The following is an 18,230-nucleotide window of genomic DNA, read 5'->3' as shown; positions in this document are numbered from 1 at the left end:
AGATGGGGAGCATTTGAGATCTTGCTCTCTGGCATATGTCATCAATTTGGCTCAAATAAACTCATAAAAATCCTGTAAAAAAAAAAAAGTCAAAGATGCTAAGGGTCTAACGTTTTCAAGGCTTATGATTGTGAAGTTACACGTCTCTGAAGCATCTTTGCTCATAAAGTTTTTTGGTTTTTGCTTTTTAATTTTATTTTAAGTGTGTTTTCCCATCAGCTCCAAGTCAAGCAGTTGTTTCAATCTAGTGGTGGAGAGCACAGCTCACAGTGGCCCACACGGGGACCCAACCAGCAACCCTGCTGTCAAGAGGACCTCACTACAACCAACTGAGCCAACCAGCCGCCCCAGCTCATAAAGTTTTAATGCTGATGATTAAACTCTTCTGAGGTCCTAAAGCCCAATGAATACACAGTCCTAAAGTTCAAGGGTCTACAATTCTGAACGTCTAAAGTTCTAAGATTCTCTAACTCTATAGGAATCATGTCTTTGCTTATATTGTTCAGAAACATCAAAGTAGGTGACCAACCATCCCAGATGTCCCAACAGTGAGGGTTGCAGTGCTAAAGCAGGAAGGTTTGGTCATTCTATCTCAAAGTTCTCAAGATCCACATTTCCAATCTGAAGTTCTAAAGGGTTAAAAGCCCTAAGGATCTATGTGTATGAGAGTTTAGGTTTCTAAGGGTTCCTAAGAGCCAATGATGAAAATTTCTAAGGTCTATGATTATAAAGTTCTGTTTACAAGAATTTCTGTTTCTAAAGGTCTCAGTTTCAAAGAATCTCTGAGTCTGACATTCTAAAGTCCTAAAATTTGGTGTTTCAGCATTTCAGAATTCTAAGGAAGCATGCTTACAAAATCCCAAGTTTCTGGGACTGTACACATCTCTAAGTTTCTAAGGTTGCACTGCCCCATACAACAGACGCAAGCCACATGTGGCTATTTAAATGTAAATTAACTAAAACTAAATAAAATGACCACTTCAGTCCCTCAGATAGCACTGGCCACATTTCAAGTGCTCACAGCCACAAGTACTAATGGTTATTATATTGGATGTCACAGATACAGAACATTTTTCCATCATCGTGGAAATTTCTATTGGACAGAGCCGGTCTAAAGATTCAAGTTCTAAGTGTCTGTAACTATCTTCCCATCCTGTTGGCCATCAAGGTTCCCAAGCACTGAGGTACACAGAGGCCACCCCTGCAGCCCCCTCCCTTTTGTCCCTCCCCTCCCCCCATCCCAGCCCACCTCCAGGTACCTGCTAAGGCCTTGATCCGGGAACACTCAAAGAGTGAGGCGGCTGCAGTGCAGGCCATGGGCTGTTCCCGCTCCCAGCCCCGATCTGGGCTCTCCCAGCGGGCTACAGGGTTGTTGTTGTTAGGGGCCGGTAGGCCCTCCATGTTATCCACTTCCCCTGGTACCTGCGCCATGGGGGAAGGTGAATCCTGGGGATGGGCAAAGGCAAGTTAGAGCTAGAAACAGGGCCTGAGCTCAGAGGTCCCACCTCTAACAGCGAATGGCTGTGAGTCCTGTCCCCTTTTGCCTTCAGTTTCCCTGTCTTTAAAGTGGACATAAAATAATGACAATAATGTTCACCCCTACCATTTCATAGGGTTGTGGTAGAACACGTAGCTTAGCGCCTGGCCCAGGGTAGGGGCTGGACAAATTGTCACTGTTATTTGCTATCCCACGCGGGGATCGAACAGGCAATCTTGGTGTTATTAGCATCACTCTCTAACCAACTGAGCTCACCGGCCGCCCCATCACTGTTAATCTTCATACCGTGTTTTCCCGAAAATAAGCCCCACTTAAGATCGTCTTCCAGACGGACACATTTAATACGTTATGACGATGTTCCAGAAGAAGATGACATGACTGTATTTGAATAAATGTAGATTCTTGTACATGAAAAAATAAGACATCCCCTGAAAATACACCCTAATGCATCTTTTGGGGCAAAAATTCATATAAGACCGGTCTTATTTTCGGGGAAATACAGTAAAATAACATTTTTACCTATAGAACTCAATAATGCAATAACAATAACATTTTTTGAGCATTTGCATTATGCTTAGTACTTTATGTGCATTATCTTATTTAATTCCCACAAATTTAATTCCCTAAAGATAGGCCATTATTAGACCTATTATACAGGGAGGAAACTGAGGCACAAAGGGGTTAATTCACTTGCCCAAGGTCACAGCTAGTGAGTAGCCAGGATTCAAAAGCAAGCAACGTGATAAAATGATTGCATTAATGGCCCCAATTCTTCATTCTTACAACTACATCCTTCAATGTTCTTCTACTGTGGTGATGGGAGGGGTAGAAGAGTAGAGTGAGGGATTTGCCCCACTCTTTGACTCTGGGTTTGGCCACATGACTTTGATAAACAGAAGTGCTGAGCCTGGGGCTCAAGAGACCTTTTGTGGTTTTGCTTGTGCTTGATTATGGCCCCAGTTCTAGCCAATGCAAACTAGAGCAGCCAACAGCCAACATCCCCTTCCCCATCCCAACATATGAATAAGCCCAGATGAGCCCAGCCTGACTCATTAACCTCAGGTTCAGTAGCTACATAAATGCTTTAAGTGTTTTAAGACACTGAGTTTGGGGGTGGTTTCTTATGCAGCATTATAGTGGCGCTGTCTAACTGACATAGTGTCTGACTCCAGAGCTGTGTTCTAGATTATACTGCCAGATTATAAATATGAAATTCAAGGGGGTGGTAGACATCAGATACATCTCCTCCACCCTCCAGGACCCCAGGCTTGATTCTAAGACTAAGAAAGGAAGGAACAGGGAGGAAATCAATGTCTCCCTTCTCAAAGATTTAGACAGTTACCAACCCACCAGATTCTAGGAAGGCAGTATCTAGGTCTTGGTCAGTGTAGTAGATTGTCTCTTTTGGTGGACTCTCCAAAATCCATTGTTATTCTTCCCTTCTTCCATGGAAAGCTGTAAGTGGACACATGGCTACTTACCACCTGTGTGACCTTGCCCAAGTCACTTCCCCTTTGTGGGCCTCAATTTGCTCATCTGTAAAATGATAATGATAACAGTACCCATTTCCTAGGGGTGTTAGAAGATGAAATGAGTTAATAATTCAGGGCACATGGTAGCTAGTACATGCAAGCCCTCAATACATGGTCCTTGCTAGTATTATTCATCCTCTGGTCACATATCTTAGCAAATCAAAGTGACTGAGCTGGAATAAGACAGAAATATGAATTCAAGTCTTGCTTTATTCCTGATGTATCCTTAAGGGCTATCTTTAACTTGGCTTCTGTATGCCTCAGTTTCCCTCCCTGTTAAATGGTGAACACAACAATTTCCTCAATGGAGGACACTTGGGGATGAGGAGGCGCTTAGCACTTCTGAGCTCTGGGTCAGGCCGCCGGGGGGAAACAGCCCTGGCCATTACGTGATTGAATGGAGAAGGAAGAGAGAAGAAGGCGGTGGAGGATGGAGGGTGGAAAGGAGTGTCCTGCAGCCCCAGCAAAGGCGGGCCGAGTGCTAGGCTGCGGGTGGGAGCGGATGCTTTAACCCTTCCGAGGCCGCACCTCTCTTCCCTGCAGTCTAGTCACCGTTCCCAAGGAGGGGGGCCTGGAAAGGACAAGGCCTGGGTGGAAAACTCACGCATGGCGGCGGAGACTGGACTGGGGTGGGGAGTTGGGGGGTGGGGGCTCATTGTGTCCTCGACCCTTCGCCTCCCTCCAGCCCGCAAGACCCTAGGGGCTCAGACCACGGCCACGGCGCGCGGGGGAGGGTTGCTCCGGCAGGTAAGGAGATGCTGCAGGGAGGGGCTATCCGCCCCCACGCTGCTCACCTGGGCCCGCGGCCGCTGGTGCCGCCGTTTTCGCTGCTCGCGGAGCCCGACCGCCCTCCCTGTCTGCGTCGGCGGCCCGGCGCGGCGCGGCCCGGCTCCGCTCGGCCCCGCCGGCCCAGCTGCTCCGCGACATCCGCATGCGCCGCCGCCGCCGCCGCCGCCGCCGCGCCTCCCCCGCTCGCGCTGCCGCCGCGCTCGCGCGCCCCCGGGACCCCCTTCCGCCCGCGTACCCCGCTTCCAGCCTCCTGCAGCGCTGGCCCAGGCGCGGCCACACACCGGGTCACAGCGTGTGATACACAGGTGCACTCGCGGGGGGCCAGAGGTAACGTCACACACAGTCACACACTCTCACGGGGTCACACACTCCCACACTGTCAGACACACGGGGTCACATACAGCGTCACACATATTGTCCACATTCACATACTCACACAATGTCACCTCCTCACATGGGGTCACACAGGGTCAAACAGTCAAACTCACACAGGAACGCGCTCACCGGGGTCCCACACTGACAGTATGCAACAGTGTCACACGCTGTGATACACTGATCTAGTGCCACCACCCATTTGGTGTCACACACAAGCACACAAATGTCACACAGTCTCACTCCCACGGGGGTCACAGAGTGTCATATACTCACGCATCACACACAGCTTCATAATCACACAGTGTCACATACTTTTTTACACACTCAAACTTGTCGCACCAGTCATACACTCACATGGGGGTCACACATCCGCACTATCACATACTCATACATCACAGTCACAAGAGGTCACAAACAGCATCACAGCAGTAACGGCCACAGCCACACACAGAAATGGGGTCAGAGTGTCACACATCCTTACATGACACATGCGGTGTCACACTGCCACGTGTAACAGTCACACACTCTTATATAACACATCTTGCACATGTCCCACACTCACACCACGTCCAGAGTCGTGCATCACACAGTCCAGCATCAGACTGACACAGTCACCCAGAGTGTCACCACAAGGTTAAACAAGAACAGCGTCAATGCTCGCCACACATGGTGTCACAAAGTTTCACACTGTAACACGGTGTTACACACAGAGGATGGCAGATGGTGTCACCCACAATCATGCTCTCCCTTGGGGTTACTCACAATCGCACGGGCACAAAGACACGTAGTTACACAGTGTCAAACCCACACATCCACACTATCCTCCCTCACGTTTTCCCTTTGAAGAGGCCCTGAGGCATTAGTGTGAGTCCCAGATCAGCCTCAAGGCCCTGGGAGAGGGGGCAAGAGCCACTACGAACGACAGACCGATGGGCGTGGCCCGCTCGCTCTCTCCGCACCGCCCTGGGGGTGAGAGCGCGGAGGCGGGGCACTGGGTCCACCTTCCCAGTCGGCCAAATACGGCCACGCCTTCCTGCTCAGCGGCGGGTGGAGGGGGTGGTGCTGGGAGGCTGGCCCAGGCCAGCTGACTCCTGTCCCGCCCACCCCGCTCTCCACAGCTAGAGGCGTGGTCCTCTTGGCCCCGCCCCTCGGCCTGAGCCGGGAGCCCAGAGGCGGGCTGAGGTGTGGTCCTCTGAGCAGTCCCGCCTCGTGTCTCCCGCTGGAGGAGGACAGAGAGGGGAGCCCGGCAGTCATTCGGTTCCCGCGCGTCCTACGGCTCCGCGGCCTCTCACCCCCACGTCAGCATGGCCGTCAAGAAGATTGCCATCTTCGGCGCCACCGGCAGGACTGGACTCACCACACTGGCGCAGGCGGTGCAAGCAGGCATGAGCTGGAGCGGGCGGGAGATATCACGGGGTGTACAGGCAGAGTACCAGGAAAGGACATCGTGGGGTCGGGCCGAGGCCGGTTGGGACCGTCAGTGCTTTGGTATGTGAGGACCCCAGGGCCAAAGCAGGTGGCCACGGGAGCAGAAGCGGGGGACGCTATGAGATCCAGTTTTATGTGAGTTCAAGGAATACGAATTGGCCCTGGGAGGCTAGGGGACTCCAGTGCAGTTAAGTTTAAATCCAGGCGCTTATGACATGTGTTGTTATTGTGGTGGTGGTGGTGGTGGTGGTGGTGGTGGTGGTTAGTACACCCACGAGGGCTTACTAAGCCAGGCGTCTCTTGCCTCCCACCGCCACCCTCTCTTAACACCTGTTAAATCCTCGCAGCAGTTACATGGCATGGAATCTAGTATCACTTCACTTGACAGATGAGAAAACTGTGAGACTGGGAGAGTGACTTGCCCAATGTCACACAGCTGGGAAGTGGCAGTGCTGGGATTGGAACCCAGCCGGTGGGTGCTCTTAACTGCCAGAAACCCACCAGCACCAAGGCTGGAGGTTGAAAAGTCTGGGGGGTGAGTTGCTGTGAGCATCTAAAGGAGAGAGGGTCACACACACCCGGGTGAAGATTGAGGATCAATGAGGATGAAAGTTCAGAGTTGCCCCAGGGAAGGGGGCAGGAAAGGGCCCGAGTGTTTCACAGCAGCCCTCTTCTCCTACTGCCCAGACCTCACCAACCCACAGAGGTGCCTGGGACTTCCAGATATAGGGCCCCACCCTTGCTGGCCTTGGTGACTCTGAAGATATTGACTATCTGGGTGCCCCAAAAGGGTGGAGGCCACCAGGATCCCAGTCTCTGTTGCTTCCAACCCAGCCCTTCCTTGCAGGAACTCTCCTGAAAGTTCCCCATTAGGCCTACTGCTCTCCCCTTCCCCAGGAAGACCTAGTTTGGATTTGACCTGTGGCTTGTGGGAAGGGAGAAACAAATTTGCTGATAAGCATTTGTGGGGGAGGAAGTAAGAGGGAGAAGTTGAGAAGTGCTGAGTCATTCTGAGGATCCAATTTCCTAAATTACTATACCTTTCCCTTAATCTGGAATTACACTGAATGCTGTTCATCCATCCTACTGGTCACAATTGGGACTGTACCCTGGGGAATTGAGAGCTGGGGCTGGGGAGACCTTGCTTTCTCATGGTGGTTGTGACATGTACCTGCACAGCTCTGACCTTCGCTGTTGAATGAGCTGGGCTTTTATCTCAGTGATTCTGTAGGACTGAGTCCTAACAGGGGTAGACTCTGGTGCTAGCCTGCACCTAGCTCTGCCACTTACCACCTTTGTGGCCAAATGCCTTGTTGTCTGTGTACCTAAACATCTGTAAAGTGGAGATGAAACTAGTAGCATTTGCCCTGGAGCTCTTGTGATGATTAAATGAGATAATATGTGGAAAGTGCCTAGAACCATTTCCAGCACATAGTTGGTGCTCAATAAGCACTCCTTGGCAGAGTGAACTCAGATCATAGCTGTGTGATCCTGGCCGAGTAACCTAAGTATCCCCATCCTCAAAAAGGTCATTATAGCAACAATAAGGTTGTTGCAATCTGGTGCTTTTCAAACTGTGAAACACTGAGTTTTGACATATATTTAATTGGGCACAACAGTATCTGAATGTATCACATGTTAAATATTAGTTTTATGGGTTTGTATATGCTAGGTCAGACTTTGAAATACATTTGGATGAGGGTTGAGATCAAAAAAGCTTAAATGGGGCATGAGCTCTGAAACTTACTCTCAAATAGTCAGGAAAACACTATATATGTGTTATATATGTACATGTATAAATATATACACACATATGTAATATGTATATTATATACTTGTATATACGCACAGACACAGAAGGATAAAGCAAAAGCAATATGAGAATCTCGGTCTTGAAACTTTTCTGTAGGTCTGAATTTATTTCAAAATAAAAAATTAACAGAAAGCTGTAATTAAAGAGATTTTTTTTTTTAAAAAAAAGGAAATCCCTTAGAAATGCTCTTATTCTTTTTAAAGGGTAAAATCTGTGAATTCTAAACCTGTACTGTTGTTTGTTATGGTAGCCACGAGCTTATATTTAAATCAAAATTGAAATGTGGGTTGTGTTAAAAAAAAATTGGGGGGAAAAACACATTCACTTGTGGAAAGAGCTTAGCACAGCACTTCTCAATAAATATCGCCAGTCACCAATACTGTAACACTAATGGGGACCCTTGTGCTGATATCTTGTGTCAAAGCTCTCACTGTCTGTGAAGACATGTTTTTCCCGAAAACTACCCACAGTTTTTTAGGGTCTGTTTTAACCAATACAGTGGCGGTTAACCAGTGCCCACATTGGCACCCTGAAAGCCCTCACTGCTTCCAGATTCGTGTAAGGGCAGTACAAGTTTTATGAAAGGTGGTCACATGGGATGGGTAACTGGGGATTGTGATCTTCACTTTCTTTCTCTTTTTTAAAATTGATTTATTTTTCAGTTACAGTTGACATGCAATATTATATTAGTTTCAGGTGTATAACATAATTATTAGACATATCTTAATGAAGTTTGTGATCTTCACTTTCAAAAGGAGACTAAAAGGTGTTTCCTGGGGTTCCTTAGTAAGTGGTAGAGGGAGAGTTTGAACCCAGGTCTGTGAGGCAATAAAGCCTGTGCTTTTGTGTTTATAAAAAGTCAAGGAGATGGTGGAAATTAGGACACAGTCCCTGGGTCCACAGGGCCCTTGGTTTTTCCCAGGTCAGCATTAGTAGGGCTGTGACAGGAAGCACAAGTGGCTGGGGAAAGAGGGTCAAAGGGTGTTCCAGGCAGAGGGAGCAGCACTTGCAAAGGCCAGGAGGCAGTATGATGTGTTTGAGGAACTGAAGGACGAACAGTGGGTGAAGAGGACAGTAGCTCCAACACAGAGTGAGGAGGAGGAGGATAGGCCAGATCCCCAGGGGTCTTGAAAGTTGTCATGAGGACTTTATCTCAGGGCACTGGGGCATCTCGGGAGGGACCTGAGCAGGGGGGCACTTCTGTGGAAGGCCGTATCTGGCTACCATGTGGAATATGGAGGGGGTGAGACAAGGGTCAGCCTGGGGAAGACTAGACCAGGTCAGGAAATACATTGTGAGATGATTTATTTTTTAATTTTTATAAAATTTTATTTGAGCCCAAAAGAGGATATACCTGGAAGCAAGATCTCCACAGACTGAGATAAATGCTCTCACATTGTGAGATGATTAAAAGACATAATAACTACCAACATCCATATAGCATTCATTCCTGTGCCAGGCTCTCTCCTAAACTTCTCATTTGTTTTAGTTTTGTATTTTTTATAACAGCTTTATTAGGATATAATTCACATACTATACGATTCGACCTTTGGTTTTCAGCATATTCACTGATGTGCAAATATCATCACAGTCAATTTAGAACATTTTCATCACCCCAAAGAGAAACCCCTAGAAGTCACCCCCCCATTTTCCCTCCCAGCTGTAGTCAACCACTAATCTAGTTTCTGTCTCTATAGATTTGCCTGCTCTGGACATTTCATATAAATGGAATCATACAGTGTGTGGTTCTTTGTGATTGGCTTTTTCACTTAGAAAAAGTGAAGGTTCATCCTGTTGTAGCATGTATCGATATGTCATTTCTTTGTATTGCGGAGTATTATTACATTCTATGGTTCTACCACATTTTATTTATCCATTCAATTGATGGACATTTGGATTGTTTCCACTTTTTGGCTATTGTGAGTAATGCTTCTTATGAACATTTGTGTATGGGTTTTTATGTGGATGTATATTTTCAGTTCTCTTGGGCATATTCCCTGGTGTGTGGAAGGGCTGGGTCACATGGTAACTCTATGTTTAACTTTTGAGGAACTGTGACACTGCTTTCCAAAGTGGCCGCATCATTCAACATTCCCATCAGCAGTGTATGAGGGTTCCGCTTTCCCCACCTACACACAAGCATTTATTGTCTATCTTTTGGATTATGGCCATCCCAATGGATGTGAAGTGGTATCTCATTGTGGTTTTGGTTTGCATTTCCCTGACGGCTAATGATATTGAGTATCTTTTCATGTGTTTATTGCCCATTTGTATATCTACTTTGGAGAAATGTCTATTCAGATCTTTCCCAGTTTGTAATTGAATTATTCATCTTTTCATTATCAATTTGTGGACGTTCTTTATATATTCTAAATATAAGTCCCTTATCAGATATGTGAGTTGCAAAAATGTTCTCCCATTCTGTGGGTTATTTTTTCACTTTCTGTGTGGTGTCCTTGGAAGCACAAAAGTTTTTGATTTTGACAACATATCTGTTTTTTCTTTTGTTGCTTGTGTTTTTGGTGTCATAGCTAGGAGACTATTGCCTATCCAAAGATACAAAGATGTATGCCTGTGTTTCCTTTTAAGAGTTTTATAGTTGTATTTATTTATTTACTTACTTACTTTTTTAAAGTGTGTTTTTCCAGAACCCATCAGCTCCTAGTCAAGTACTTGTTTCAGTCTAGTTGAGGAGGGTTCAGCTCACAGTGGCCCACGCAGGGACCGTACCGGCAATCTGGCTGTCAAGAGCACCGCATTCTAACCAACTGAGCTAACTGGCCACCCCGAGTTTTATAGTTCTAGTTTTAGGTCTTGGATAATTTTTGAGTTACTTTTCATATAAGGCATGAGGTAGGGATCCAACTTCATTCTTTTACATAGGGATATCCACTTATCCCAACACCATTTGTGAAGATTATTCTTTTCTCATTGAATTGTCTTGGCACCTTTGTCAAAAATCAAGTGGCTACATTAAGCTTTTATATACATTATTTAAACCTACAACAACCCTATAAAGTGGAGACTTTTTTTTTTAATTAAAGTTTATTGGCGTGACAATTGTTAGTAAAGTTACATAGGTTTCAGGTGTAAATTCTGTAATACATCATCTATATATCACATTGTGTGTTCATGAGACTATTCTTAGTATCACTTTACAAATGAAGGCCCTAAGGCCTAGAGGTTAAGTGACTTGTCCAGTGTCGTACATCTAGTTAGTGGGAGGGCTGGAATTCAAACCCAGGGTTACTTTGAGCATTAAATGAGTTAATATATGTAAGAACTTGGCACCTGGCACACATTAATGCTCTATACATGTCATTTATCATTATTACCGTCGTCATTGCTCCTGAGTATGAAAATCTCCTATCATTTGTTTTTGAAATAGAGGATAACAGATACCTAGACAAATGGAACAATGTTACTGTTTTTCCTCTTTTATCATTTTCCTAGTAAGGGATTAGTCCTCTGATAGGTGCCAATGATGACCGATGAGGTTTCTTTATTAATATCATTATGAACTCACAGATTTTTATATATTGGATGTGTTTTAATTCAATTCACAGCCCCATCATTCTTTAAGCACTGTCTTACCATCTGGCAGTTCAAGATGTTCCATACTCATCCTGCCCCAGCCCAGCAACCAGTTCTCTACGGAGCTCTGGTTCATTTTTCTGGAGAATGATATTTAGAGGCTATCTTTGTCAGGTTGGGCTGCAATAATAAAATATCTCAGACTGGGAGGCTTAAACAACAGATATTTATTTCTCATAGTTCTGGAGGCTGGGCAGTCCAAGGTCCAGATGCCAACAGATTTGGTTTCTGGTGAGAATCTTCTTCCTGGCTTGCAGACTATGGCCTTCTCATTATTCTTACATGTTAGAGAGAGAGAGAGCGAGAACTCTGGTCTGTCTTCCTCACCTTCTAAGGCCACTAATCCCACCATGTGGATTCTACCCTCATGACTTTATCTAAACCTAATCATCTCCTAAAAGCCCCACATCAAAATACCATCACATAGGGAGTTAGGGCTTCAACATATGAATTTTAGGGGGACATAGTCAGTCCATAACAGAGCCCACAATTAATAACTTTATAATTTTGATATCACCGCGTGCAATACACCAAACATTAACATCCTTTGCCATTGTTTAAAACAAAGGAAGAAATATGTTAGTTGTGAAATTTAAAATGGGTGTGTATGTATGGGAGGGGGGACATAAGTTATTCAAAATTCTTTGGGGAGGGGACATACCAAGGCAATGTTCAAAAGCTTTAATGACCACTAAAGCAGGGCCTGGCCCTCCAGAAGTAAGTCTTGGGGGACCAATCTCAGCCCTGGAAAACCTTTTACCAACTCATGTCCTCCTCTGTGCTACAGTTTCCTCCAGCACCATGGATGGGGGCCATAGACCAATGTGGTGCCAGTCATTAACCCTTTAGTTGCTGGAGAGTGAAGGGGGGACTTGGAGACATCAGTGCAGGTTATTTATGAACCAACATGAAGATTGGCCCAATTTTAATAACCAGCTGAATATCAACTGTGGGTATGCCAGCAAAAATGTTTGGAGACCACTGCCCCAGAACAGGGGACCTGGGGAATGTATTTGAGGGTTCATGGTACTCTTTAGGACCCAGCCCTGGAGTCCGGGAGTGCCAGCCTGCAAGCTCACTGACCTGCCTCTCTGCCCCTCTTTGCCCACAGGTTATGAAGTGACAGTGCTGGTGCGGGACTCCTCCAGGCTGCCCTCAGAGGGGCCCCAGCCGGCCCACGTGATAGTGGGTGACGTTCGGCAGGCAGCCGATGTGAACAAGACCATAGCTGGGCAGGACGCTGTCATCGTGCTGCTGGGCACCGGCAGTGACCTCAGTACTGGGCCCCCCCTCTGCCCACGGCCCCCCCCTGCACCTCGGCCCCCAGTGCCACCCCCGCCCCCAGCCCCACCCCTGCCACCCCCGCCACCACCGCCGCCTACCAGTGACAGCCACTCTCTGTCCCCTCTAAGGTCCTACCACAGTGATGTCCGAGGGCGCCCGGAACATTGTGACGGCCATGAAGGCCCATGGTGTGGACAAGGTCGTGGCCTGCACCTCGGGTGGGTGGTGGGGTCATAGGAATGGGGCTGAAGGATGGGGGTGGGTACTGAACAGGCAGCCCATGGGCCTCTGCAAGGTAGTATTGGAGACATCCCAAGTTAATGTGCACTTATTGAGCACCAATTGTGTGCCTGAACCTCACTGGGAGATGCCAGGGACACAGTGGTGACTAGTACAGCCCTGGGCCCTATACTCACGGGTCCCACAGACGGCAGGAAATTGGCAAACGGAGCCATCATCAAACAGTGACAAGCCACAATAGTCAGGGTTGGGATGGAGGGGCCCAGGCAGAGGATTCAGAGCCAGGATGGGGGGCCCCCGGCAGAGGGGCTGGGGCTGCGGGTGCCCATGCAGACTGATGGGGTCCAGGATGGGGGAATCCTAGAGGGCAGTGGGAGCCCAGAGGAGGCACATAACCAGACTGAGACGAGGTCAGGGAGAGCCTTCTAGAGGAAGTGACAGAGCCATGGATATATAGGGCAGGTCTCTACCCTCACAGAGCTCCCCATTTATGGGGAGGCGGCCATTAAAGAAAGAGTTGACCAGAATAATCCAAAAAGAAGGCTGCAGGGTGCATAACAGAAGCAGTTAATGTGTTGATTGATCACTTACTGTGTGCTAGGCACCATCTAAGCACCTTAGGGATGCATGCTACTTTATCCTCACAAAACCCCTTTGAGTAATTTTACTCGTGGTGACACATAGTGGGTGCTCAGTAAATAGTAGCTGTTTGTATGTCTCCCTTGTATAACTAAGGGAGAGCCATTGGCTTACCGAAGCACACAGCTTGTGGCTGGCAGAGATCGCTTGTGAAACCTGGCTGGCTCTCACCACTGTCCACACTCCTCATGTTTGTTTCATCACACCAGTTGCCTCCCTAGGAAGGGAAGTAATATGTGGGAGGGCTGTGTGGTGAGATAACGGGCTCCAGGCATAGGGATCAGCAGTTGCGAAGGCTATGAAGCAGGAGTGTGGCTGCAGCAGAGAGTGAAGGAGAGAGTGTTGGGCGGTGAAGCCCAGGGCCTGATGGGCCAGATCAGTGTGGCTTGGTGGGGACTTTGCTTTTACCCTGAGTGAGATGGAGCCACAGATGAGCAGCACTGACCTCTCTGGGTGTTCCGAGACCCCCCCCTAGCTGCGTACGGGGAACAGATTGTAGGGGACAGGGGCAAGGACACCAGGGAGGAGTCTGCTGCCATGGTCCAGGTGGGAGGTGACAGCAGACGAGCACATGGGGTGAGAAGTAGTCAGCTCTTCTGTGGGCTGTGAGAGAAAGATAGGAGGCTGGGCCAACTCCCACATTTCAACTTGGAGCATCTGGAAGGCAGCAGTGAGCCCCTGCAGGGTTTTGTTCTGGTGCAAAACCATCAGGCTATGGTCCTGGCCAAGCTGGCCTCAAGCCTTGGCTGACCCTACCCTGTGTCCCCCCAGCCTTCCTGCTGTGGGACCCAGCCAAGGTGCCCCCACGACTGCAGGATGTGACTGATGACCACATTCGGATGCACAAGGTACTGCAGGAGTCGGGCCTGAAGTATGTGGCCGTGATGCCGCCCCACATAGGTGAGTGGGGCTGGGACCTTGCGTCAGGGTTGCCCCTTCCCGTGCAAACCTTCCCCTCACACTTTCTATCCTCTTTCCTGCTTGATTTTACTCTCCTTTCTAACATCCTTTCCAGTTATCCCCATTGCACAAACCACCTAAAACTTAGAAATGTAAAATAGGAACCTTCATTTATTATGACCATCTGTTTCTGCACGGGGTGGGGCGGGGGCGCTAACTAGGCTCAGCCGGCAGTTCTTACTCAGGAGTTAGGAGGAGTCCTGTGGAAGGCTTACTCAGGTTGATGCCGGCTGCTGCAGGAACACCTGATCTCTCAATCCTGCTTCTGCTGCCTTCTGTTCGTTGGAAGCGAGTTTCTAGGATGGGCCCATATTCAAAGGAAAGGGACTTACACTTCACCACATGTCGTATCTTCTCTTCCTTTTTGTCTTTAGTTCTTAATTCCTTCCTTCCCTCCTTCGTTTCTTTTTGCAGTCTTGATGTGGCCTCTTTATATCCTTAGTTACAGGGGTTCTGTTCAGCTGGTCTTCATATGATTCTCAAGATTGATTGTTCTATAATTTAGCTGTAATTTTAATGTCATCACGGGAGGCAGCGGGCACAGCGTTTATCTATTCTGCCATCTTGGGCCTTCTCTCTATCTTAGTGTGTGTCTCCCTCACTAGGATGTCAACTTTTTGGAGGCATGGATCTTGTCTTGTTTAGATCACAGCTGTGTTCTTGGTGCCATGCCAGAACAGGGCCTGGCATGTAGTAGATGCTCAGTAAGTGTCGGATTTATTGAGATCTCAGATTTACACAGATCGCGGTTGCCATAGGCTGCTGGCACACAGCAGCAAACAGCAGCTCACACCGAGCTCTGGCTGTTCAAGCCAGCGCTATCTGCATTAGGAACATGGCGCTCCGACTGCCTGAGCCACCGGGCCACCCCAGTTTTTCTTTTTTCTGTATGTGTATGTGTGAAAACTTTGAAACCTTCAGAAAAGTTGAAAGAATTAAAGATGTATGAATAAACTCTTCATGTAGGTGTAACACTTTGCCCTTTTTACTTTCTGTCTTTCTGTATCTATCTAGCTACCAGCTATCTATGCATGCATCTAACATACATACATGCACACACACAAAGTGTTTTTTGACTGATCCATTGGAGAGTATGTTGCAGACATTGATACACTTTATTCCTATTGAGATAGGCATCTCCCAAGAAGAAAAATAGTTTTACATGAGCCACAGGACCGTTATTGCACCAGGAAATTGACATGAACTCTATCATATCAGTTAGTGTCCATGCCATATTCAAATTTCCCCAATTGTCAAAAAGTTTATTTCAATCTCCCTCTCCCCACCAAATCAGGATCCAATTGAGGATCAGGCATTGTAGTTAGTTGCCATGTCATCTTTGATCTGGAACAATCCTCCGTATCCTTTTTTTTTTTTTTTTTAATGTTTCTCATAAAATTAATCAGGCCTTGTTTTTTTAAATGTCCCACACTGTGGATTTTTCTGGTTTTTTCTCACAGACTCCGATTAATCATTTTTAGTAGGAATGCCACGTGGGTAAGGGTGTGTTTCTTATTGCACATGATTCCAGATTGTCCCTGTACTGGTATGTTGCATTTAATCCCTAAATTAATTTGGTCCCCTAAGTTAATTTGGTCACTGGCAGGTATTGTTTTTAAATTATTATAATTCAGCCAGTAGATACCCTTGTAACAGCTAGGTCATGCCTGTCTGCCATCCCCACTAAGAAAGACCTAGGTGTGGCATCAGGACACACCAACTCCATATTCACAGGGTCAGAAAAATGTGTCTGCTCTTCCACTGCCTATAAAATGCAGGCTCATGCCTGGGACATGTCACTCAATCTTCCCAGAAGGGTCCAGAGAAAGGAAAGCATCCAGACAGAGACCCAGAGCAAATCTAGCCTATGCCACTGGGAAGTGACTTACCCTCTCCAAGACTCAGTGTCCCCATTTGTGAAATAGAGTTAATAAATAGTTACTAGCCCATTCTCTGCTTTATTTCTCTATATTTAACATATTATCTATTTTACTTTCTTACCTTATTGCCTTTACTAGCAAATGTCAGCATGCAGGGATTCGTGTCTGTTTTGTCCCTTGTTGGGTGCCCAGCACCTGACACATAATAGGTCATCAATAAAGATTTGTCAGGTGAATGCAGTAAATGGTATAAATTAATCATTGGCTCTTATACCATTCAGACTGGGCACACTTTAGGCCCCCTGGGACCGTCATTGGCGTGATCATGTGTTGGGGGACGGGAAAGGACATCTGCTTCACCCAGCCTCTTTGTCTTTAATTAGCAGGAGACCAGCCACTGACTGGAGCCTACTCAGTGACCCTGGATGGACGAGGGCCCTCAAGGGTCATCTCCAAACATGACCTGGGCCACTTCATGCTGCGCTGCCTCACCACTGATGAGTATGATGGGCACAATACCTACCCTTCCCACCAGTACGACTAGGGATCGGCCCCTGTCCAGGAGGACAGCATGCTGGGAAATGGAGAACAAAGGAAGGGAGCAATAAATCTTGAGTCAAAAACTTCAGATTATTCTAGAAGACCTAACTCTGGCTTTGTCTAGGTGTCTCAGTGCCTCTGTCTGCCCTCTGTGTAAGATTTTCTGGGTATTCCTTCATTCATTTCCTCAGTAAGAGTTTATTGAGTCATTGTTCTGTGCCCAGCCATGTGCTAGGGATCCAGTGGTGACCATGATAGCCATGAGCCTTGCCTTCACAGATCTCACAGTCCAGTGGGGAAAACAACCCTGCCCCTGATGGTGACAACCCACAGTGACCAGGGCTCTGATGGAGGAAGCATAGAGGGCTGCGGGAACCGAGAAAGGGTACCTGACCTAGCACAGGGAACAAACAAGACTGTTGAAGAGGGGATTCCCCCCCTGAAACCTGGTTTGGTAAGAATGAGCCAGGAGAAGGTCCTAAGGCATGATGACACTCCAGGCAGAAGGAACCACATGAGCAAAGGCCAGAAGGCTGGAGAGCACTTGACCTGTTTGAAGAACTAAATTCTGTCCCCTATAGTTAATAATACTTTTCTCAGAGGTGAGGAGTGGTCAACCCAAGAGACCGTTTCATGGATGCTAAATTGCGCAGAGTCACTGTAAAAAGTTTAATCTTTATTCTGAGGTTTTATGCAAGGAGTGGAGCAGGGGAGAGGTTGGGAGGAGGTACAGTCAGCTTTGTGTTTTAAGCTTCCCTTGTCTGCTGTGTGAAGGTGGATGGGAGGGGGAAAAGAATGGAGGCTGGTAGCCCAGGAGGACCAGGGAGAAGCTTTGAGGAGAGGAAGAGTGGGCAGAACCTAAGTGGACCATCCATGGGTGAGGGGAAGTTGGTATTCAGGAAGAAGCCTAGGCCTATAACCTGGTGACTGGGTTACAGTGGGTCCTCCCTGAGCTGAGGGACCCTGGAGGAGGGGCAGATTTGGGAGGGGGAGGGGGAAGAATTGCCCCTTCCTAATCATGTCCCTCTGGAATCTACTTACTGTCCCCTGCATTTATTCCCCAGAGACACTATTCCCAGGCCTGAGTGAGCCACTCCTCTCTTCCTACCTACAGCCTCTCCACACGTACCGCCCCAACACCCCACCACCCACAAAATCCATTCCAATCTTATACTTCTGAAAACAGGATGGCTTGGCTGACATATTCCAGTCAGTGAGAACTGGTCTGGTGTAGCCTGGAGAACACTGCCTCTCCCTCCTCTTGGTGAAAGCTTGTTGTGGGGGTGGCTCAGACTTTCAGGGCCCTAGCACTGTTTTATTTGTGCGCTCTTTATCTCTGCCATATTGTCTGGGCATTTAACACATATTCACTGCTTGCCTGCTTTGTGTCCAGCCCTGTGCTAGGTGATGCTGTCGACCAAGCAGAGGGTGACACAGATAACCTTGGTACTTGTCCTCAGGGGGCCCACAATCCAGACAGGGACAGCCCAGGGTGAGGATGGGCAAAGCATGGCCAGAGCAGTCAGGGCTCCTCAATGGGGTAGCATAGGACACCATGGGAACCAAACCATACTGGTGTATCAGGGAAAACTTCCAAGAGGAGGAAACCTTTGAGTTGAGTCCTGATGAGAGGCAGCCTGGAAATTAATGTAGTTTCA

At 47.6% G+C, this 18,230-nt stretch overlaps 2 protein-coding genes across 7 annotated transcripts in view; one reads left to right on the top strand and one right to left on the bottom strand.

Moving 5' to 3' along the window:
• Positions 1–3,977, bottom strand: part of SPTBN4 (spectrin beta, non-erythrocytic 4) — a gene marked incomplete at its 3' end in the record, with an annotated part of 71,341 nt that extends 67,364 nt beyond the window's left edge. Inside the window, exons 1-2 of one of the 4 annotated variants that reach the window (XM_081031399.1) lie at positions 3,825–3,977; positions 1,260–1,446 (exon numbers count right to left, since the gene is read on the bottom strand). In XM_081031399.1, coding sequence (XP_080887525.1) covers positions 1,260–1,431 — 172 coding nt within the window. In that variant the 5' untranslated portion in view covers positions 1,432–1,446; positions 3,825–3,977. Of the gene's footprint in view, positions 1–1,259; positions 1,447–2,848; positions 2,954–3,824 lie in introns of those variants that run through there. The other 3 variants (XM_081031398.1, XM_081031397.1, XM_081031401.1) reach the window with 3 other exon arrangements.
• On the top strand, positions 3,674–16,660 carry BLVRB (biliverdin reductase B). 3 transcript variants are annotated; one of them, XM_081031405.1, is made up of 6 exons: positions 3,674–3,777; positions 5,313–5,577; positions 12,141–12,305; positions 12,442–12,531; positions 13,964–14,092; positions 16,419–16,660. In XM_081031405.1, the coding sequence occupies exons 2-6, from the start codon at positions 5,499–5,501 to the stop codon at positions 16,574–16,576; spliced, it is 621 nt and encodes a 206-aa protein (XP_080887531.1). In that variant the 5' UTR covers positions 3,674–3,777; positions 5,313–5,498; the 3' UTR covers positions 16,577–16,660. The 3 variants fall into 3 exon arrangements, with proteins under 3 accessions (XP_080887531.1, XP_080887529.1, XP_080887530.1); XM_081031403.1 differs by having other exon boundaries at positions 16,416–16,660; XM_081031404.1 differs by lacking the exon at positions 3,674–3,777 and adding an exon at positions 4,124–4,146 and having other exon boundaries at positions 16,416–16,660.
• Positions 16,661–18,230: the final 1,570 nt, after the last annotated feature.

Source organism: Rhinolophus hipposideros (genome assembly GCF_964194185.1).
Source record: "Rhinolophus hipposideros genome assembly, chromosome: 21".
Lineage (NCBI taxonomy): Eukaryota > Metazoa > Chordata > Mammalia > Chiroptera > Rhinolophidae > Rhinolophus > Rhinolophus hipposideros.
Note: the sequence above shows the minus strand (reverse complement) of the source record. Positions and strands in the feature narration are given on the sequence as shown.

Bases quoted from the DNA above. Each gene is read 5' to 3' on its own strand.
- BLVRB (XM_081031403.1), top strand. From the start codon at position 5,499: ATGGCCGTCAAGAAGATTGCCATCTTCGGCGCCACCGGCAGGACTGGA. The intron at 12,306-12,441 runs GTACTGGGCCCC...GTCCCCTCTAAG, and splicing joins GGGCACCGGCAGTGACCTCA to GTCCTACCACAGTGATGTCC. The intron at 14,093-16,415 runs GTGAGTGGGGCT...GTCTTTAATTAG, and splicing joins CGTGATGCCGCCCCACATAG to CAGGAGACCAGCCACTGACT.